The sequence below is a fragment of the Martes martes genome (assembly GCF_963455335.1).
Source record: "Martes martes genome assembly, chromosome: 15".
Lineage (NCBI taxonomy): Eukaryota > Metazoa > Chordata > Mammalia > Carnivora > Mustelidae > Martes > Martes martes.
The window spans coordinates 54,960,683-54,985,093 of NC_137903.1; the positions used below are offsets into that span (position 1 = coordinate 54,960,683).

General features: G+C 38.9%; 1 protein-coding gene across 5 annotated transcripts in view; it reads right to left on the reverse strand.

The window, feature by feature from the left end:
- RPS6KC1 (ribosomal protein S6 kinase C1) overlaps nucleotides 1-21,827 on the reverse strand; it is a 178,413-nt gene extending 156,586 nt beyond the window's left edge. For 2 of the 5 annotated variants that reach the window (XM_080824321.1, XM_080824320.1), the window contains exons 1-3: nucleotides 21,569-21,816; nucleotides 8,254-8,289; nucleotides 1,961-2,081 (exon numbers count right to left, since the gene is read on the reverse strand). In XM_080824321.1, coding sequence (XP_080680447.1) covers nucleotides 1,961-2,081; nucleotides 8,254-8,289; nucleotides 21,569-21,673 — 262 coding nt within the window. In that variant the 5' untranslated portion in view covers nucleotides 21,674-21,816. Of the gene's footprint in view, nucleotides 1-1,960; nucleotides 2,082-8,253; nucleotides 8,290-21,568 lie in introns of all 5 variants that reach the window. The other 3 variants (XM_080824319.1, XM_080824318.1, XM_080824322.1) reach the window with 2 other exon arrangements.
- Between the last annotated feature and the right edge of the window lie 2,584 nt (nucleotides 21,828-24,411).

Below are 24,411 nucleotides of genomic sequence, written 5' to 3' on the forward strand. Positions count from 1 at the left end.
AAAATGAAAGAAGAGACTTGAAACTAAGAGGCACTAAATGGATAAGTGGCATCATTTCTTAGAATTACCACTGTAAAAGCCCCAAGAATTCCAGGCCTATCCTAAAAGGCAGGAATTTCCTCAGAGTCAATGAGAAATATAGCTAGTATCAGAACATACTCTATAAAGCCATTTTACAAAAATCAACATGGCACAGAAATAGGTACTACTATAAGAATAAATAAATACCATAAAAGAAAAACTTTAAATTAGTGGCAATGCATAAAAAGTTAATGCATAATGAAGATGGTATCAATTTCACTGGGAAAAACATTTATTATTTAATAAATACCTCAGAACAGATGTCTATCCCTCTGAAAAACACAAAATGAAGTATCATCTAACATCTCATTCAAATATAAATTCCACGTGTATATTTTTTTCCCACGTGGATATTAAAAAGAATTTTTTAAGCTCCAAAAATCATCTTACAAGCAAATGGAGGAATTGGGAAACATTCCTAATCAAGACCAGAAACCCAAAATCTTAGAGGGTGGAGGGGGCAGGAAGAGAACTGAACATACAAAAATTTGTTTGCCAAAAGCTATTACAAACAATTCTAAAATACGTCTCTGTAGTGTGTAGTGTATATAAAAGTATACATCACAGACTGATGTATGTATGCAGATGTGTATGCGGATAGAAGAATGTATAATGTACACAATGGACAGAAATGCATCATGTTTCCTAACAGCAGCTGCTGAAAGCACGTTAGAAACAACTTGCAATGAGCCTATCTGCAGCCCAGATAGTGGTCTCTGTGGCAGCCAGGGTCCAGCCAGAAAATGGAACCCACGCATGAAGAACTGTTAACTGTTTGCACAGGACTAACTGCACAGAGGCAAGAACAGAGACCTCTAAAGAATACCCTATGGCTGAGGGAGAGAAACAGAGGCAATAGTTGGAAGAGGCACCTCCCTCCCAAGACTGCAGTTTACATCTCACTGGAGATACTGTGGCTCCGGCGAACGGAACATGAGAAGCGAGCGCGGTTACCCCAGCGAGAGCTGTTCTAGAGTAGGAAGGGCCAAAGCTGACGGGCGAGAACCTGCAGGCCAGGACTGACAAGCAGGAAGCTCTCTGCCCTGGTGCCAGCATGCCAAGAGCGGAAGGCAGGGAGCTGCAGACAGGAACTGGCAACACAGTCCGCTGAAGGGCCACGTACCCCCAAACACCACTGGAGGCGCAGAGCAACAGAGGGTTCTAGGAGCTCCGTGCCTCAGTCTGCTGTTAAATTTTGTGAAGCCATGAATCTAAGAGCTGTCATAACATAGCCAGAGCCACCACCCCAAAATATCTGTATCTGGCCTGGCTGGGTGCCTCAAATCATAACAACTTTACGTTATAAGAAAGGTATCAGAAAAAATGCACAAGGGACGCCTGGGTGGCTCAGTGGGTTAAGCCTCTGCCTTCGGCTCAGGTCATGATCTCAGGGTCCTGGGATCGAGCCCCGCATCAGGCTCTCTACTCAGCAGGGATCCTGCTTCCCCCTCTCTCTCTGCCTGCCTCTCTCCCTACTTGTGATCTCTCTCTCTCTCTATCAAATAAACAAACAAAATCTTTAAAAAAAAAATTCACCAAGTATAAGCTTTTAAAAATCCCCAAATTTTAGAACTATAAGAATAACTCAATATCATCTCTTCTTGTGTTCCTACATGGTTTTGGGGGTTTTTTAATTTGCTTGACTGGCTGGCATTGAAGTTGGTGTGCAGTTGTTTCACAGGAGGGAAGAGTAAATGCATGAGGAGCTAACAAGCCTACACCAGGAACATGAAGAAACAACTTCAAGGGCTTGCTGCCTGACCTGAGCCATCTTAATAAGGGCTTCTGACATCATCGTACAGTATTTCAGGGTTCACTATATCCACACAATTAGCCAATCAATACTTTTTAAAATCACAATTTCAAAATAATCACTTACCAAACACTATTCCTTTGGCAAATGGAGGAAACAATTCTGAATGTCGGAATAAGTTTTTGTGAATTTGCCATAGTTCTTTGTGTAGTTTCTTAAAGTCACTGTATCTCTTCCATACGATTATCTAAAGAAAAAGAAAAATCAAATGTGTCTCTCACAGTGAAACTATGTAGGCTCAGATATCTGAAAAACAAAAAGTCTTTTCAGGAAAGTGCCCAAAATTGTCATGCAAAGGCAAACAAATATATGTTCTAACCAATCTGGTTAACTGGCTGAGATTAAATAATAGTATTTGATTTATAAAGCAGCAACTCTTTCTCTAGCTTTTCTGCTTTGGTTTTTAAATTTCATTTTACACAAGTAGCGTTTTCTTGGAAAAATATTCAACCTGGTACAAAGAGGGTCTATACCACCTAAAATGTCACTTAACCTCTTCAAAAATCAATTACTATTGGCCAGGAAATGAGCTAGATGTCAAAATACATATACTCTCTCAAAAACAGCATGTTTATAAACACAAAATAGACAACTTTTTTTTTTTTTTTGAGAGAAAAAGAGAGAGTGCACACACAAGCCCAGGGGTGGGGGGCACGCAGAGGGAGAGGGAGAGAAAGAAAGAGAATCTCAAGCAAGCTCCACGCTCAGCACAGAGCCCAAAGCAGAGCTCAATCTCACAACCCTGAGACCATGACCCAACCTGAAATCAAGAGAGTCTGAAGCTTAACCAACTGAGCCATCAAGACACCCCTAATATAGGCAATTTTTGGAAAAGATTTATTTAATGAGAGAGAGAGATCACACATGTGGGGTGGGAGTTGCGGGAAGAGGAAGAGAGAGAATGTCAGGCAAACTATGCTGAGCACAGAGCCCAACACGGGATCTGATCTCACAACCCTGAGATCACGACCTGGCCTGAAATCAAGAGTGGGATGCTTAATCCGCTGAGCTACGCAGGTGCCCCTAAACAATTTTTAAACATAAAGTACCTACACAGCCTAGAAGGATAAACTAAATAACACTGAAGAAGACATGGCTGTGTAGCAAGTAATTAACCTTAACTTTTACATTTCATAAATCTTATTTCACAAACCTCAGTTTAAAGTAGTAATAAGGATTTCCGAAGGCAAGATGAATCCTGAACAGAATACCATTAAAACTAGTATATTTCAAAACAGAAAATCAGTCATCTAGATTACATATCACATAAAAGTTTACCTCCATTAATCTGAATTACTGTTTAATCTTATACAAATTAAGTTAGGGGAAAAAATTTATAAAGAAAACAGATTTGACATATGACTTTGATATCATTGTTTTCATTGATTCAGTCTCCACTAAATAGGATATAACTGAGTTTTAAATTCCATTACCTGGTATATTAGGGTCTTTGCTTCTTAAAAAAAAAACCTAATTACCTCAAACTTCTAACACACACAACAGAACATAATGCTAATAATAAGCAAATCTTAGGCCAAGCAGGTAATCAAGTGAGATTTAAGAGACTCATGTCAAAAAATTTATTCTCTGGATATAGGAAATTCTTCACTAAACTTTATCATATACTACCAAAAATTCTACCATGATGAGCTTCTTGTTTTTACTATAGTTATAATCCCAGAAAACAAGTCAGATTATAATATGAATTAATTTAAACTGCCTCCTTCCAAGGCTTCCTTTTATCCATTAACTCAACAACAAAAATAGTCACCAAAACAAGTATTTTCATGTCCCTACTCTGTGCCAGGCTCTGTGTTAGCACAGAGGATGAAGAAACGAGAAATGCAGACCCTGCCTTCAAAGACTTCCAGTCTAAGTGGGCAGGACAAGCCAACACAGTAACTGTGTCACAAGACGGTGTGACAAATGTGGACAAGGGAAGCCCAAGGGTGTTAAGAAAGGAGCACCTATGGAAGGTGTTATCTTAAGTAAGTACACTGAAGGCAAGTAGTGATCAGATCAACAAAAATAAAGAGAGAGAAGGGACTGGGGATGAAGTTTTCAAAAGGAAAGTGAGATGCCAAATATAATCACTAGAATTTGGGCTCTTGCAACCGGATAAATAGTGGTGCCATTCTCTAAGGTGAAGAAAAGGAGACAGGGAACTTTTAAGGTAAGAACAAAGTTCAATTTTAGACATATTTGGCACAGGTTTGGGGTTCAAGAGAGCAAACTAAGCAAGATGTATTCATTTGGTAATTACCAGCAGAAAGGTGGCAATCACTCAGGAAGGCTTTTCTCAGCATTTATAACAAGATGAGGAGTCTAAGGACAAAATAATGGGGAACCCTAACATTGAGAAATCAGCCAGAAGTAAGGAAGAGGAAACCAAGTGCAACGTAGGTGTTTAAAAAGCTTGGTTGTGCCATGAGACAGACCACTTGGATGGAAAAAAAGATTTTATTTTAAAATGTAAGTGAAAAAAATAAAATAAAATATAAGTGACTGAGGTAAAAGAGCAAGAGGAACCAATAACTAAGACAGCCAAACCAATACCTAAAAAGTAAATGGTCTCAGGACAGTGAGATTACAAGTGATTTTAATTTTCATATTTTTTGCTTCTCTGTAATTTCTAATTTTGATACACGAAAATAATTCTGTCACAGAGGAAAAAAACAGTGCTATTTTTATATTTTTAAAATAGATCAAATTGTGGTGGTACCATGCTGCCAAAGGCTTAAGGAAGAAATGGGTGATGAGCTTGCAAAAGTAACCTTACATAAATGCCATCCTTAAAGCCATTATAAACTAGAAACGAGAGCTATGCAAAAGACTAGTCCGTGGAAACAAATCTGCAGATAAAATTTCTATTCTAGTTAGGGTCATTTTTAAGTAAAGGCAGAGTTAACTTAAGGGGCAAAACTTAATAACTTAATCACAATAATGATAATAACAACATGGTCTATAAACTAGCATACAGTCTTTCAGAGTAAGAATTAGAGCCTCCAAGGTGAGACTCCTTTTTCATCATGCCTAATTTATTCATTCACATCCTCCTTATTCTCAACACTGGAACTATAGAACCAAAATAACCAAGAGCAAATATAAACTCTCAAGAAATGCAGAAAACCAACACATCACAAAATGTCACCACCTACTGCCTCCTTTTCTTCATACTCCTTTTAACTGTGGACATTTCTAGAAATCTTCAAAATGGAAAAGTGAGCAAAAGCACATTTCCATTACGTTAGCAGTATTGATGTTTATAACTGGACTACACAAAGTCCCAAAAAATGCACGCAAAAATTTTCTCTAGTAATTCCTTCCTACTAGAAAAAAAAAAACAAAACTGTGTAACAACTACTGTTCTATGAACCAACTCCTGCAAAAATTCCTTAAACTCATTAAAGTTACTTTGCATAAAATCCCTCAAATAAATATTAATTCAGTGACTGTCATATATATACTATGAATTTAGTAAAAGCTTAACTTTCATTAAATACATACCCTTAAATAATTTTTACACAAAATAAATGTTTACCTTTCAGATAATTTCACTTAATGATAGCAAAAACCTGTAGACCCTATAAACTAAACCACTCAATTTGTCCTCTCACACGGTATTTTAAAGTTGCCGGGTCATCTTTTCTTGCAACCAGCATCACTACCATATTTGCTTTCAGATTTTCTTTCTCCCCTTTCCAAGAGCCTTTTCTTTCCCTTGGCACATTTTAAATGTTCTCAAATGGTCTTTATCAAACTATTTCATTTACGAAATGATTTAACAGATTTCTGACGTGATACATAGAAAGTTCTATTTCAGTTCTTCTTTTCCCAAATTTCACCAGTGAAATCTACTACCTATAGAGAAACAGAGGTATAGGTTACGTTTTGAAAAAGGTACGAGAGGAAGGGCACAACATTTCTAGTTCTTTCTTTAACCTTCTGCAGGTGTTCATGCTTTAGAGAAACTACTGAACCAGAGGCCACATTAACTGTTGCTGTCCCCCTCAGAGTTTCCCATGCTGTTCTTTTTTTTTTTTTTTTAAGATTTTATTTATTTATTTGACACAGAGAGAGAGAGAGACAGCACAAGCAGGGGGAGCAGCAGAGGAAGAGGGAGAAGCAGGCTCTCCACTGAGCAGGGAGCCCTATATGGGGCATGATCCCAGGACCCTGAGATCATGACCTGAGCCAAAGTCAGATGCTTAACTGAATGAGCCAACCAGGAGCCCCACCCCATGCTGCTCTAAATAAGTAAGAATTTAGAGGGAATTTTTGAAGGGTAAAATTTTGTAAAAGAAATCTATCCTGGATAATTTTAAATTATTTCCTCCACGTGAATAGTTCAGCACTCTTAGAAAGAAAACACTGCTACCAGGCAGGATGTACCAATGTGTGTGAACACATCTCTAAAAGAAAACCAACAATACATCTCCAGTTTTATAAGGATAGCATATTATTAGCCCTATATTTAGTTAGATTAACAGGACATCTTCTAATCCTCAATAGCTCTTGGGAAGCCTGACTAAATTCTAAAGCAGTACCTACATGAGTCCCTTAATAGGAGAGAAAGTGAAAGGAAAGGAAATGGAAACAAACTCTAGGTAGCAAATTTCTCTCCTAAATGAGAATTCCAACATTTGAAATACATGAGAAGCCAAAGTGTTACAATTTCAAGGTTATTTTATATTTCAAGAAGCTGGCAAGACAGAAGACATTTTTAAAAATTTTTACACCATTTCTAACAAAGAACCATGCAATCATCTAACTAAAGGACACTTACAAGAGTTTTCTGATGAATGGCTCACCAACAGTTGTTATTATAAAAGAGTTTTCCCCAAAAAAGGATTAAGGAAATGGCAGAGAGTATGTTCATGGATAAGTTGGTTCAGGATTCTCCCTGGAAAATGGGAACATCAAGCTACAGACTACAGCATAGCAATCAGACAATGTATTCAAAGGAAACACAACCCATCTTTAATTTTAAGAGTTGTAAAATTTCAAAAGCACAACAGCCTGTACTGACTATTAATTCAACATAATTAGAAGAACTCTAAAGAAAGTCCATACTAGCCAACTGACACTTAAGTAGAGAGAGTACTTAATACAATGGTGCAAATTACGTTCATTTCCATTTTGGAAGGATACAGATATAGAAATACATACATCTTTTTCTTCCCAAAAACTGTATTACAATATCGTCTTCCTGGTTATTGAGAGGGGAAAGTGAGATATCTTAAAACCCCTAAGAAAAATAATATGAAATCTTTCAAAATTGTGTTTTATTGAACTCAAAACAAATATTGGATTAAGTATAGCAAGAAATGCTAATGTATAAAAGTTCAAATATTGTCTAAACCTGATGCCATACACTCAAACCAACCAGTACCAAACAATCCATTTAAATGTACAAATCAAGCCAGGTTTGTTAAGTAAGGAGTAGTGGGGCTTGTTAGAAAATATATACTCCATCTAAAGACATTAAAATTCAAATGGGGGAAAAAAACTGTTGCGGAATTAAGACTGCCAATTTATAATGTCTTTTTTAAACACTTTAGTAAGAAAAAAAATCCCCAACATATGTCCTTCTAATACAGTGTAAATGAACAGGGACCAAAATGAAAGTAAATCAAAAAACGTTAAAACAAGCAAGCTATCATTGTAGCTATCCTTACTGGATAAGGATTCCTAAAGGCATATAACAAACAAAAAGTAATTACAAATAAAGAATTCCATAGTTTTAAGCAAAAACACACAAGCTGGTATAATTTTAGAGAGAAAGAGTTGTAGCAAAACAACTACAAATTTAAAAAAGAAACACTATACCCAGTATCTATACCCAAAGCAGTTTTCCAAGGTGTCAACATGTCAACTCAATATAAAAGTGAAGGTATACAGGGCCCCATAATTAATTATGATCTTTAAAATTAATATTAGTTACCAAATGTTCTTTCCTTTTTATTAAAGTTACCATGATTCTGAAATAGATAATAGCTCTTAATACTAAAATCGTACGAATGTTAGTTATCAGAAACGTAACGTAACGTAACGTAATAACGCAATTACGTATTACGTAATAACGTAATAACCATAACATAATAACCATCACGTTATTAAATAGCACTATAATTCCTTAAATCCTTCCTTGTATAACTTAACACCTATTAAGCTTAACCTGTACTTAATAGATCTGAAAAAGCAACTTCAGCTGCTGTTTTGTGAGCTAAAGATAATCTCCAGGCAAACACATAAATATGAAGACAGACATACCAACAATTCTGTTTCCTCAACAAAGCATTTAATTAAATTTCTGTCAAATATATAAAATATAATTTTCATATGTATAAGTGTGTTACCTCCTGGACATCCTCTGGATTTCTTCGTGAAACAACCTAAAACAAAACATACACAGAAATATCTCATCATTACCAAAATTTAAGATTCCACATTTGTATAATTAATTTCAACAGTATCTGAGAAATGAATTTGTTTAAAGGAAAATAAATACTGTATTATATCACTTACAAAGAGTTCAGCTATATAATAACTTCACCATCTGAAACACATGCTAAAAAATTAAGGAAAAGGCAGCTAAAAAAAGAGCCCACACACTAAAGTTCGTGCATTACATTCCTAAGAGAACGCCCTGGCTTCACTCTTACCTGACACAATTCTAACAAGCTTGTCTACCCGCTTCCCAGGCTACATATAAGGTAGAAGAAAAAAAGCAGCTATACCCGAAGTATGCAAGGGATGATTCCATATTATTTCTTACAACTGTACATAAATCTACAATTCGCTCAATAAAAATTCCAATTTTAAAAAAAGCAGCCACAATGCTCAGACACACCAACAACCAACTGAGCCACCCAGGTGCCCCAGAAATAACCGATTTGATTATGATTTGTCATTTACAGTCTCAATGGCTCACGGAGTTCTGTGTGCTGCTGCTACAATGGTGAATAGGACAAAGCCCCTGCAATCACACCTTCATGGACCTCACAGTCTAGTGATACGTGTAAGGGGGTAGCAGTTGAGGTGAGGAAGAAATGCAAAGTGAAGGAGGAGGGCTGTATTTCCCAAACTTATTTTAGTATCTCCGAAAACACCAATGTGCTAAGCAATGCGTCAGGAAGCACTTTATACTAGACCTTTCCCTGACACTGGATGCTCACTGTCCAGACCACACTGTCATCCCAGAACCCATCAAGAAAGGGGCGCCCAGGGCACCTAGGTGGTTCAGCTGGTTGAGCGGCTGCCTTCAGCTCAGGTCATGATCCCAGAGTCCCACGATCGAGTCCTGCATCGGGCTCCCAGCTCCATGGGGAGTCTGCTTCTCCCTCTGACCTTCTCCCCTCTCATGCTCTCTCTCACTGTCTCTCTCTCAAATAAATAAATAAAATCTTAAAAAAAAAAAAAGAAAGGGGCGCCTGGGTGGCTCAGTTGTTAAGCGGCTGCCTTCGGCCCAGGTCCTGATCCCAGGGTCCTAGGACTGAACCCAACATCGAGATCCCTGCGCTGTGGGAAGCCTGCTTCTCCCTCGCCCACTCCTCTGTTTGTGTTCCCTCTCTCGTTGTGTCCCTCTCTGTCAAATAAATAAATAAAATCTTGAAAAAAAAAAAAAAAAACCAGCCGAGTGATTTAAGACTTTCAATGTTTTCATGATAAAAAATTATTCACAGTATAGAAAATATGGAAAACCAAAGTTTAAGTATTCTTAAACTATCTAAGCAAAGGTCTTTAAGTTTCCAAGAACTTCTCTTCACCCTCAAATACTTCTCATGTAAAGGGACAGAGGATTTTACTCAGGTGGAGTTCAGAAAATTAAATCAAAACCTACTTGCCAAGTATTAACTATCCCTTTCCTCAAGAGCATAAGCAAATCTTAGTGAAAACCATGCCTGGAAAGTATAGGACTACACTTTCCTGACTCTCCTCTTTCCTCCTTGGTTCTTTTGCTTCTCTTCTGCAGGTTCCTCTTCCTCCTTCTATCCCCCAACAATCTGTGAGCATTCCAAGAATCAGTCCGAGACTCTGTTTCTTAGTCTCCCTTTCAGGATTAAGAAAGAAGGTCTATACTAGTGCTAATACTGTTCAAGGTACTGTGCTAGGCATGGAAAAGGAAAAAAGCCTGACTTTGTACATTTATATTTACAAAGCATTTTATTAATGATTCATTTTATTCCCTCAACAACCTATAAGCTAGGCAGGAGTGGTTATTATAAGTCTCCCTTTTACCAATGAGGAAACAAGAGCCAGAGACTTGCATAATGTCACATGACTCTTCCCCTTTAGATTTATAATTAGAACTTGGATTTCTTTTTTTTTTATATATTTTTATTTATTTATTTGACAGAGAGAAAGAGATCACAAGTAGGCAGAGAGAAAGGGGGAAGCAGGCTCCCCGCTGTGCAGAGAGTCTGATGTGGGGCTCGATCCCAGGACCCTGACTTCATGACCTGAGCCAAAGGCAGAGGCTTTAACCCACTGAGCCACCCAGGCACCCCTAGAACTTGGATTTCTGACTCCTGGCCCAGTGCTCTTTCCACTATACTGTACTGTATCCCTCAAATTATCTGTAATATTTTCAGAAATAATTAAGTTTACTTACTTCCACAAACCCTGCCACCCTCAGATTTTATTTATTCTTTGACTTACTCATTCAAGAAATATGTGTGCCTACTCCAATTCTAGATACTGAACTGTTCTAGAATTCTAGATACTGAACAGAAAATACACTGGATCAGATTTCTACATCACTATATTATAAAAATATAATCACTTGGCAAATACATTAGCAAGTTCAACCACTTGGCACCCCTCTATAAGAGATTCAGTATTCCCAATTATATAATCTTATTTAAATAGTTAAGAATGTGTCCCCTGAGATGGAACTCAAAAACACAAAAGGGTTAGTTAGGATAACACACATTGAGCCCAAATGTCCAACTCTTTCTAACTATGTAATTCTCTTCAGCAGGAATGTAAATTGGTGAAAAATAAGAATATCAATCAGAAATCTGAAGAAAGAATAGGATCATAATGAAAATGAACAAACTGAGCCCTCAGACCCAGATTTTGATAACTCATAAAGCTTTATTAGCAATTATTTTAACAAGTAACATCAACTCTAAAAAAAAACAAAACTAAATTCCCTCTGATATAGGTTGCTAGCTAGCATTTAGTAACATTTTTTCGGGGTGAATTTCAGTATTTTGTCATAAAATTCATCCAATAAATGCCAGGGAAAAAAATGGAACTTAAACCAGTGCTTTCTTTTGTTTAAATTTCATAAATTTCCACTTATAAGCATTACCTATCACATATACATGTATCGTACAGCCTCTTGGTATAAAGAATTGTATCACCAGGTCATCTTCAAAATTATTACCCTAAAGCAGTGCTTCACAAACCATGTAGTATGGAATATCAATATTCTTTAAAATCAGTGCTCTCAAATCAGGGCTTAATGATCAATTCAGTAGAGATATTTTTTAGAGCAGAATTTCTCAAAGTCTTTAATACATTATCATGCATAGCATATCTTCAAAAGGAAAATATGTAATATCTACCCAGTGAACTTTTTATTTTTATCATATGTTATCTACTATTATTTTATTTATCTAGTGCAACACCCACTAAATTTGGAATACAGCTGGGTAATGCTGCTGCAATGTTAATAGTCCATCTGCCCCTGTTAATGCCAACAGCAAATTCTGAATTTACTTAAAACAAATAACAGCTTACAGTGAAGGTCACTATCTCTTACTGTGCAAAGAAATTAACTCCTCTACTTCATTTAATCACCACAACAATCCTGCCTGGTGGGATGAGATAACCAAGCCCAAGAGCATATAGTCACATACTAATAGTACTCATATCATTCAGTTACAGACGAGACTGGATCTCAGAACTCCATGATTTAAAACAAAGTACTCCTGGGTGCCTGGATGGCTCAGTTGGTTAAGGGACTGCCTTCGGCTTCGGTCATGATCCCTGAGTCCCAGGATCGAGCCCTACATCAGGCTCCCAGCTCCATGGGGAGTCTGCTTCTCCCTCTGACCTTTTCCCCTCTCACACTCTCTCTCACTCTCTCTCTCTCTCAAATAAATAAATAAAATCTTTAAAAAATAAATAAAACAAAATAACCCTTCCAGGACACAACTAAATCAGCCCTTCTAAAGATTAAAATTCCAAGTATGCAAGTAATATTCCTGTTGCCTCTTAGGTAAATCCATTTTGTCTTTTACAGAGAAATTGAAGTTGACCAAAAATAGCAGCTGAAAAAGTGCTTTGACAGAAGAGAAGGAGCTAAGAAGAAAGAGGTCTGATTACAGGCTTTGGTACTAGCCAAGAACTGCTTTTTTGCCAGTTCAGTAATAAACCAAAGAGAAAGCAACCTTAAAATGAGTCCTCTTTCCTATCTTTAAAACAAAGACCTGGGGCGCCTGGGTGGCTCAGTGGGTTAAAACCTCTGCCTTCAGCTCAGGTCATGATCCCAGGGTCCTGGGATCGAGCCCCACATCGGGCTCTATGCTCAGCAGGGAGCCTGCTTCCCCCCCTCTCTCTCTGCCTGCCTCTCTGCCTACTTGTGATCTCTTTGTGTCAAATTAATAAATAAAATCTTTAAAAAATAAAAAAAATAAAAAAAAAAAAATAAAACAAAGACCTGAAGGGGACATCTGGGTGGCTCAGTCAGTTAAGTGTCTGCCTTTGGCCAAGGTCAGGATCCCAGGGTCCTGGGACAGAGTCCCACATCAGGCTCCTTGTTCAGCAGAGATCTGCTTCTCCCTCACCCTGCAGCTCTCCTGGCTTGTGCCTGCTCTCTCTCCCTCTCTGAAAAATAAATAAATAAAATCTTTAAAAAAAAAAAAAAGACCTGAAGTTAGGGCTTGGACTAGCTCAGGCCCATAATAATCAACAGATCAGGGAGCGCCTGGGTGGCTCAGTGGGTTAGGCCCCTGCTTTCGGCTCAGGTCATGATCTCAGGGTCCTGGGATCGAGTCCTGTAGTGGGCTCTCTGCACAGCAGGGAGCCTGCTTCCTCTTCTCTCTCTGCCTGCCTCTCTGCCTACTTGTGATCTCTGTCAAATAAATAAATAAAAATATTTTTAAAAAATAATGATAATCAACAGATCATAACAGTCATTAGGTCCTGTAGATCCTTTTCAGTTTTATCTTATTATTACCAACTTTCCTTAAAAATCAAGTCTAAAATACTCATTTATCTAATTACCATCATAACTGTGATTTGAAATCACCCTCTTAACTCAGATTCACACAAAACAACTGTCTTCTTCGGAAGATTGAAAGGTAACTCCTGGAAAACAGAACTACAAAAATCAGTCAAATCTATTATATGGCTTACAAAAAAGGATCACAAAATTAGTCCCTGTAGAATCAAGTAGTTAAATTAGTTAAATATAAATTTTAGTTAATTAATTAGTTAAATATAAATTTTAAGAAGCTACTTTTATGAGCAATTTATTACAGTCAAATCTTCTGATGGCTACTCAGCTACCAGTCTGAACATAGAGCCAAAAGGATAAAGGATTTACAAAAGTAACATTTTTTTAAAACCAAGTGTCAAGATACAAAAAACCAAACAGGAAAAGGGCGGGGGGGGGGGGGCACATGCTCTCTCTTCACCTCTCAAAGATACAACTCCCCAAATATGGGATGGGAATAACTGGATATACAAAAATGTAGGGCTATGGGGCGCCTGGGTGGCTCAGCGGGTTAAAGCCTCTGCCTTCAGCTCAGATCATGCTCCCAAGGTCCTGGGATCGAGCCCCACATTGGGCTCTCTGCTCAGCGGGAAGCCTGCTTCCTCCTCTCTCTCTGCCTGCTTGTGACCTCTGTCTGTCAAATAAATAAATAAAATTTTTTAAAAAAGAAAAAAAAAAAAGTACGGCTATACTACACTAAACATTTCCCATTGTGGTGATCAGGTAAAACCAAATGGCACATTCATCAATGTAATGCACACAATCCTGACTTTCACGCATTTGACTTTCATAAAATCTATACTTTCATATAAACATATTTACACCTTTAAACTGCATTTCATACAAACATACACAAGCGCGCACGCACACACTCTCTGACAAAAATAAAAGGTACCTCAAAGTGCCCAGCTCCCGTAGGCAAGTGTCCTCCTAGCAAACTCAACCTCCCTCCTACCCCATCACCTGCATCTCAGTTCCTCTGCCTCTTTTCCCTGCAGAGCTGCAGGTGTCACTGGTTGGCAAGAATATTTGGGTTGGTTAATCACCTGCCAGCCAGGTAGTCTGGACCCAAGAGACAGCACCTGCACAAACCATAATTAGATATTTTACAACACTGTTTAGTTCTCTGGAATGAAAGAACTTCCACATAAGACAGTTAAGTCAATGGGAAAAATTTTGACATTCCACTTCCTAACAAGTTTTTATAAAAGTAATATGTTGAAGGAATGATTGCTTTCTACATCATTAAAATCCCAAAATCTAAAGAGAGAATAAAGAAACTATAACAGCACCTTTACTATAACAGCTACCTTTGGATACTCAGTAAATGTTAAGATGTACTTCTCACTACAAATTTACCAACTGTAATGGCACTACTCTAAGGTAAACTGTTTTCCAATCTAATTTCAAGGAAAATCAAAATCATTACTGTTAAAGTTTGCTGTTTAACACAAAATCTTACTACCTGAACATGTAAGTTGTCCACATACAAAATGAAAACAGGATTGACTTACATTTTTTAAAACCTGCTTACTAGGGGCGCCTGGGTGGCTCATTCGATTAAGCATCCAACTCTTTGATTTCAGCTCTGGTCATGTCTTCAGGATAGTGAGATGGGGCCCCACCTAGGGCTCCACTCTCAGTGCAGAGTCCACTTGAGATTCTCTTTCTCCCTCGCCTGCCACTCCTCCCCCTGTTCACATCCTCTCTAAATAAATAAATAAATAAGATCTTAAAAAAAAAAAAAAACCTACTTACTAACATTTTTCGCATACAGCAGGATCCCTGCTGAGCAGAGAGCCCAATGTGGGGCTTGATCCCAGGACCCTGGAATCATGACCCGAGACGAAGGCAGAGGCTTTAACCCACTGAGCCACCCAGACGCCCCGTGAATATCATACTTAAGAGAAAAAGACTGAATGCTTTCCTCCTAAGATCAGAACAAGGCAAAGATGTTCACTTTCCCCACTCTTGTTCAAGACAGTGTGGTATGAAACAACACACAGAATTCAGAAACAGATCCACACACATACTGCTGATTGATTTTTGACAGAGATGCAAAAACAGTTCAATAAAAAAAGGGCTAGCCTCTTAAATAAAGTGTTTTGTTGCAATTAAACATCCATATGCATGTTCTGCCTAAACCTCACACCTTATACAAAAATAAACCCAAAATGGATCACAGAGCTAAATGCTATATGCAAAACACTAAATCTTCTCAAATAAAACACTGGAGGGAAATTCTGTGACCTGGGATTAGTAAAGAATTTTTAGATAAAACTAAAAGCACACTTCATACAAGAAAAAAAAGAGAGACTTCACCAAAATTAAAACTTTTTCCTTTGTGAAAGACACTGTTAAATAATGAAAAGATAAGCTATACACTGGGAGAAAACAGATACAATCACATATCTGACCAAAAAACTTACATCCAGAACAAATATAAAATCCCAAAATTCAACAGAAAAGAATCCAATAAAAAATGGGAGAAGACGGTCTCAAAAGGTTAGACACTGGATGATTCTATTTATACAACATTCTCAGAAAGACAGAAGTAGAGTGGTAGAGAGCGGATCATAGTCATCAAGGGGCTAAGAGGCAGGGAGGAGAGTGTGTAAAGGGACAGCATGAGGGAGTGTTTGGGGATAATGGAATTGTTCTGTTTCCTGATGACAATGATGGTGGATATTTGAGTCTATTGTGTAAAAATTCACAGAAATGTATAACAAGTCACATATCGATTTAAAAAGGAACACGTAAAAAGAAAAATGTTGCCTCTTTCCAGCCTTCTCTCAAATCCCTGCTATCCTCCAGCTCTGTGCTAGGCACCACGAATATAAAGTTAAAAAGGCAGTCTGCCCTCAAAGAAGGAAGCAAACAAGTACATTATGATAAAGGCTTTAACAGAGGAATATATAATACACACGGAGTTCCACATCTAAGAAAGGCTTCCTGTGAAACACGGGCCGTAGCTGACACTTCACATGAGTACGGATACCAACGCAAAGAGACGAGCATTCCAGACAGAGGGAACAGCATCTAACATAAAGGTATGTGAGAAGTGTACTAACATACTTGGGAAACTACAAATAATTCCTTTCTCTTGCCCAAGAAGGCCATATAAGAATATGGTCAGTAATTGAAAGCAGGTTCCCTCCGAACAACACAAATAGTGTTCCAATTCGAAGCCTTGGAAATGGCAATTTTCAGATTCAAATCAAGCTAAGTATTTCTTCCATTCATTACCTGCTCCCCTTTGTTCACATTATCACAGTCACTGTATTTCCCAAGTACCCACCACTTTTGCCAATCCACAGTAAGGCCCTGTGGGGACACACAGTCACCCACATACATATACCCACAGCATCTAATGAAATGTGTATTTATATAGGTATTCAATAGCACAGCACTGGGATAATAGCACTGTGGCTGGGGCCAGTCCACCTGTGTTCAAATCTAAACTCCACCATTGGCTAGCCATGTGACCTTTGTTAGGTTACTTAACTTCTCTGTGCCTCAATTTCCTCACTGATAATGTGAGAATAATAGTAGCACCCACTCATCGGGCTGCTGTAGAAAATGCACTAATTTATATAAAGTGATTAGAACAGTGCTTAACTCCTATAAGCACCTTGTAGGTGTTTGTTATATAAAACGCGGACTGGGATGCCTGGGAGGCTCAGTTGGTTAAGCATTTGCCTTCAGCTCAGGTCACGATCCCGGGGCTCTGGGATCAAGTACCGCATCAGGCTCCCTGATCAGCAGGGAGTCTGCTTCTCCCTCTCCCTCTGCTATTCCCCTTGCTTGTGGTCACTCTCTCTCTCTCAAATAAGTGAATAAAAATGTTAAAAAAAAAATGGACTTACATATTCTCACAGCTTGAAAAAACACCCAAATTGCTTTAAGTATGCACAAGACTTGCACACTGAAAATTAGAAAACACTGCTTAAAGAGCTAAAAAATGGAAGATACATGTTCATGGATCAGAAGATTCAATATTGCTAAGATATCTTCTGTAGAAGCTGATCTGTATTCTCAATGCAATGCGAATCAAAATATGGGTAGGTATGTCTGCAGAATTTGTCAAACTGATTCTAAACTTTATACAAAAATGCAAACAATCTAGAACAGTCAAAACAATTTTGAGAAAGAGAACCTAATTTCCAGATGTTAGTATAAAGCTATAGTAAACAAGGTTGTGTGTCATCAATAAAAATGAAAGCCAATGTCTATACAAGGACTTCTATACAAATGTTCATGAAAACTGTATTATAAGAGCCAAAATCAGAAAAAATCCAAATGCTCATCAACAGAATGGATTAACTGTAGTATAACCATACAATGAAATACTGGTCAACAATAAAAGAGAATAAAAACACACAACAGCATAGATGAATCTCAAGTAATCATGCTAAGTTAAGAAGCCAGACCCCCCCCCAAAAAATGCATACTGTATGATTCCTTTTATATCAAATTCTAGAAAATACAACCTAATCTATAGTGACAGAAAACTGATCAGTGGTTGCCTAGGGATAGAGTAGGGAGAGGGAACTGAATACAAAGGAGCGTAAGGGAACTTCTGCAGTGAGGACTATGGCAGTGGTTACACAACTATACACATTTGTCACAACTCATCAAAATGCTCACTTAAAATTGACGAGCTTAGCTGTACATAAAGTATGCCTCAACATAAACAAAATGTAGTCATAAGGCAACACTGCCATTTAAAAATTAAAGCGTATCTTTTGCTTTCCAAATTCATGGAAAGAATACAGGCCAAGAATTACCATTCACTTAATGTTGTTGAGAAATCTGTATTACAGGAAGAGTTTTGTAAATGTAGCATGATGAAACAACCAGAAACATCGCTAATGGCTCCTTTATATCTGTGTCTTCTTTAAAGAATCAAAGGAAATCTATAAAAGAATTTTCTAATTCTTAACAGAAATACTCCAGATGAAAAAATTCAGAAACAACACAGAATTAACTAAGAAATCTGTTAGCAAGCCTGAAACCGGCCATAAGGTAATCCAAGCCTGCTAGGTTCCAGAGAAATGCAAAGGTTTTAAAAGATGAGGGCTCTTATGCTACCTAAAATTTAACAATGGTACTTCCCATGATTCTACTTCTACTTCTGCATAAAGAATGCTGTAAGGTCCAAGAATACAGGGACTATTCCTTATGGCTAGAAGTAATCACTAGTAAGAAACATTAGGAAGACATCCCTAATCTTTACCTCCTGAAGTTCTCTCAAGGGAGCACTACTTACTTGGTTAATTCTCCTGAGGAAAGATGTTTTTCTCCTTAAGTTTCAAAAAATAATAAATATTTTACTTGTGTTATAGTGTCAAGTATAGTTATTTTTTAATAGTATATCTCCATGTGGACCCTCAGGCCTTAAAATTGAAAAAACAAACTGTAACAAAAACAAAAAAATGAGGAAGCAGCCATTTACAAGGAGAAAAAAGACAACATAAGCAATTTCCCAGTTCAAATAACCACAGCAGTATGTAGCATGCATATTACACAGATTTGGTTACTTCTAAGGCAATGTGCTACTTCATATTCTAATTTACATGGTCATAACTGTTGTCATAAAAATTAGTTCACGGCTTAAGAAAAGATATTTGAGACGTAAATTAGGTTAACCTTTCCTTCTATGAAGTAAGACTACAATTAATAATCATACTCAGTGTTTGGGGAGCCTGGGTGGCTCAGTGGGTTAAAGCCTCTGCCTTCGGCTCAGGTCATGATCCCAGGGTCCTGGGATCGAGCTCCGCATCACACTCTCTGCTCAGCGGGGAGCCTGCTTCCCCCTCTCTCTCTGCCTGCCTCTCTGCCTACTTGTGATTTCTGTCTGTCAAATAAAAAATAATAATAATAAAATAAAATAACATAAGAATCATACTCAGTGTTTCCTATTCAATCAAGATCCACACACATGCACACCTTCAGGCCTTTATGGGCTCTATTGTTCCCATTCACCCTTCTACCTACGATGCCCTTTTCATCCCACTTGTCTGGCTTGGCCATCTATTCCCTGATCCCATGAGCCAGAGTTATCTCTCGTTCTTCTGAAATCCTGTAGCTCTTTTCTGTAATCTCTCACATCATTTAACATTTTCCATCTTGTACCTCATGTTTTTTTTTAAGATTTTATTTATTTATTTGAGAGAGAGAGAGAGAGAGCGACAGAGAGCATGAGAGGGGAGGTCAGAGGGAGAAGCAGTCTCTCCCTGGAGCCGGGAGCCCAATGGGGGATTCGATCCCCAGACTCCGGGATCATGACCTGATTCGAAGGCAATCGCCTAATCAACTGAGCCACCCAGGCATCCCTTGTACTACACTTCTTTAAGCCCAGTTAACTCTCTTCTACTGTGAATATCCTTGAAAGAAAGGTACATGCTTTCTTCAGCCTTGTATTCCTCATAGTACTTAGTGCCTGGAACTAAACATTAATTGGGAGTGCTGCCTAGAGCAGGGAAGAAAACACCGAACAGTATTTTTTTCAACACCGTGCACCATACATTGCCATAGGTAATATAAAAGGAAATAAATACCAATGATAGAGACCTACTATAAATCTTCTAAGAGACAAAGACATGTAAATAGATTAATACAGTATAACTGTGGTGCTATCATAAGAAATAAATACAGTGCTGTGAAGGGAACACTATGTATGTTGAAAATTGTTCTAATTCCATAAAGAATGTAGGAAACCAAGTATAGATTTTGAAGGCCCAATAAGTAGAAAGGTTTCAAGAGTGGTATAATAAGGGTCCCTTAATTTTAATCTGAAAATTTTTCTTAATCTGAAACTAACACGCCCACCTATGTAATAACCTTATTTGCATAGCAGGAGGAGTAACAAATTTCACTCAATTCTCAGTACAGCCCTCTGAGAGAACCAGGCTTGGTCTTATCTTTAAATAAATTTGCTCCTCCCATCTTCTCACATTTGTCTGAACTGTGGGCCATTTCCATAAACCATGTACCACTTTCATGCCCCAAACTCTGTTTATCTAACTTTCAAGATTCTTCTCAAATCCTACTTCCTGAGCTCTCCAACACACAGGATTATACCATCCTCCAAATGTATGTTGCACTATTACTACTATCTGTACCTCTTTTTTAACAACTAATGACAATGATAGAGTTAATTCTTAACTTTTTTTTTTTTTTTCCCTGCTGAGCAAGGAGCCCGATGTGGGACTCGTCCCAGGACCCTGGGATCATGACCTGAGCCGAAGGCAGCCGCTTAACCAACTGAGCCACCCAGGCCTCCCAATTCTTAACTTTTTATATAACTTGGAGTTATGCAGAACTGGTCTCAAATGCCACATGCGCACCTGCCTTATGATGTAAAGTTGGTCAAGTTATGAAACTTCCTTGAACCTCAGTTTCTTCGTCATTAAAACTGGGATTCTGGGGGGGCCTGGGTGGCTCAGTGGGTTAAGCCTCTGCCTTCAGCTCAGGCCATGATCTCAGGGTCCTGGGATTGAGCCCCACATCGGGCTCTCTGTTCGTCAGGGAGCCTGCTTCAGCCCCCCCCTCCCCACCGCCTCTCAGCCTGCTTGTGATCTCTGTCAAATAAATAAGTAAAAATCTTAAAATAAATAAAATAAAAGTAGGATTCCGTTGGATAATATGTACAACATGCCTAATATACTAATATATACTCATATATACATACATATGTTACAAACATTCAGACTTATTTTTGTTATTCTTTTCCAAGAAGGGAGATACAAATTCTCTTTAAAACTCAAGGCAAAAGCAATAAAACATGAACGAAGTGGGTATTAAAAATTGGTTAGTTGATGTAAAGGAGCCTCACACCTTTTAAAAAGGCCCTCAAACAACTCACACAATACACTCCCAGTAGAATTTCTCCTATGTCTCTTACCACTGCCAATCATGAAAATCTCAGGCAAAAAGACACAGCCAGACACAGAGGGCCTAGGCTGGTGACCCTAACAGTGACATCCTTCTCAAGAGTCTGTCTGCCTCACTGCAAATCTGACATTGTATGAAAGGTCAAGGGAAGAAATATCTTTTATTACATAAATCAAATAATACATAAATTAGTTTTCCAATCTGCACTATCCCGGGGAAGCAAGCAAAACCACTTCTGCTGATTTCAGCCTCAGAAAGAAAGTACTATTGGGCTAGGGTCTGAGTCATCAATTTAAAACCATCAACGCCTGCCCCACCCTGGAAAAAGGCACTACGCAACCTTCTATAGCACAGTCTGAAGCATCCAACACTCAGTCCCTACCCCTGTCTTCCAGAAGTCCCCACCGCCGACGCGTGTCCGGGCACTGGGCGCATCCAGTCCCACCCCAGGCTCTGACCCAGGGTCAGGTACCCCCAAACCAGGGTCCATACTCTAGTCCCTCATGCCCCAGCTCAGGGCTCTATGCCCGTCCGACACTGGCACTCACCCGGGCGGTGACCTTATACACCGTGTAGCCCCTCGGATGTCGCTGAGGCTCGGTGACAGTGTAGAAACGGGCCAGGTCGGCACCTCGCTCCCGGGGAGAGGTCATCCTCCCGCCGCCTCTGCCGCCGCCGCTGGCCGGGGACCATCAGGGCAACCCGGCGCCGCCGCGGTCCGGGCTCCCCAAACAGCGGCGAAGCGGAGAGGGGGCGGTGGCTCCACGGCGGCCGGTCGCTGCGCGGCTCTGCTTCCGGTTCGGCAGGGAAGCTTCCGGGTCAGGCGGCTTCTGGCGGCCTGAGGGAGGGAAGACGCCACGCTAAAAGCTGAACCCCAGCCCGGCTTGCGCCTGGGAAGGGGACAGGATCAAGTGGTCGCACCGCCGCTGTCGTCACTGCGGAAGCTGAGACTTCTCCACTAAGTCTCTGTGCATTAGCTCCGACACCTTCTAGATGTTATGAGCGCTGTTAGAGCCAGGACACACAGGTGAGACCTTGGCGCTCCACACCCTCGCCCAGCCCTGCCCCGCCCCTGTACAAACTTAGATGGAGCCCTAAAGGGATGGAGGGATAGCCCAGCCTAGCATCTTCTTTCCTTCTTCGCTCACGGCCTATCATTTCAAATACCCAAAGCACCATCTGAACTCTGGCAGACATAACCCTTCCTCTTTCTAAGACAAATCCCGTCCACCTGCGCACTTGTCTTTCAACCTCCACAACAGCCCTCAACCCTGTATCAATCTTAAAATTCATCCCCTCGGATTCTAAAAGCTGGAAATGGCGTCTAACTGGGGCGAAAAAAAATCACGATCTCTGAAAGTTACTATGAAGAGAGAGTTTCCCGTTCACTTGGTTGCTATCCAGTGTTTGGCAATGCCTTTACCTTTCTTGATCAGGTTTTTCCCAATCGCCTTAACATTCGTTCCAAGTCTTTGCCAATCTCCTCAGATCTCAGTTCCTCTTAGTGTTTTTCCCGCCTTTCTTGGAGGGGAAGGAGGAAGGAGCCTTTAGTACAAACACTTTAATCTCACATTTCTATTCTGTTAAGAGATGTGGACATATCCCTTCCTCACTTTTTAAGACTAATCACTCTGCCTGTGTGCTGAAACCCATCCCCTTTTGCAGACCTAAAGGCATTGTTCCATCAGTGACATCTAAACTCTGCTTTCAATACCTTTAATCTCTTCCTCACCACTGACTTCTTCTTCCCAACCTGCATATACCTCAATCTATCCATTACTCATTTATTAAACCTGAATTCACATACTTTGTGCCAGACATGATGCTAATTAGGCACTGGAGTTACAGAGTCCCTGCTGTCAAGTCCTATCTAGTAGAAAAAAACAATAATTAAAACATATTGTTGTTAAGTACCATGACAAATGAATTTATGGAGTGCTGTAGACTACATTATATTCAGAATGGAGGGTTTTCTCATAAAGGAGAAACTATGGTTGAATCTTGAAAGAGAAATAGGAATTACTAGGCTGAGATAAGGGTAAAGGACATCATCACATTTACCTTTTTTCCTCCTCCTTTCTTTCTCCCCCTCATTGTCAAGATTGTCTAAGTTGTTTTTAAAATAATCTGCCTCGGGGGCACTAGGGTGACTCAGTTGGTTAAGTGTTTAACCTCAGCTCGGGTCATGATCTCAGGGTCCTGGGATCAAGCCCTGCATCAGGTTCTGCACTCAGCAGGGAGTCTGCTTGTCCCTCTCCCTTTGCCCCATCCCCTGCTTATGCTCTCTCTCTCAAATAAATATATAAGAAATGTTTTTTAAAGATAAATAATCTGCATCAGTATTCATACATTTATACATTTATGAAAATCACACATCCATTATCATACTAACTTCAATCTGCCTTCACTACTATACTCCTACTATGAAACTACTTTGAAAAAAGTTTCTAATGATCGATATTTTCAGAATTTGAACATTTCTGGCCATTTCCACATTTTCAAAACTCCTTTATGTCCTTAGTATATGAGTCAGCATTCTCCTTGCTTTTTCTTTTACACTCTGAATCATTCACTCCTTCTTAGTCTCCTTTGCTGATTTCTCCTCCTTTTAGGAAGATTTAGTGTTCCTTCCGTTTGAGATTTTGCCTTTGATCCTTTGTTCTTTATTCCCATTGACTTAGAAATCTATATCCATAGGCATATCTCTCTTTTAGGATTTGATGCATATTACCTACATCTTTGCTGGTATGTCCAATTACCCCTGAAAACAGAACAGATTAAAATCCAAACTTTTAGTTTCCTCATAAGCCTCTTCCTATCACAATGACTGATTTTTTTCTCCACTTAGTTACGTTAGCGAAGTATCTGGGAATCATGCTTAGCAACTCTCTCTCCCACTTTTTCTGAATTTGTTTGATTCAGCAAATGCCACTGGTTAAAGCTAAAAGAATGGAACAAGGTATCCCATGAGCACTACTCATAAGACTTAACAAGATACAGTACCAAAAAAAGAGACAAAACTTAACAAAAAGAGTTCAATTAATCAAGAAGGTAGAACAATTTTAAATGTGCATGTGCCTAATAACAACTTAAAAATGTAAAAAACAAAAACCATTGTTCTGTCTGTTCTACAGTAATTAATAAAACAAGCAGACAAATAAATTAGTAAGGATGTAGAAGACCTGAAAAGCTCTATCAACCAACTCCACCTGATTGATATTTATAGAACACCCCACTCAATAGTGGCAGAACATATTTGTTTCAAGTGCACAAAAGACATTCACAAAATCAGAACATATCCTGGGCTATAAAATAAATGTCGCAAATTTTAAAGACCACTATAAATCGTATGTGCTCTTTGGCCTCTGGAAATTAAATAAAAGTTAATAAC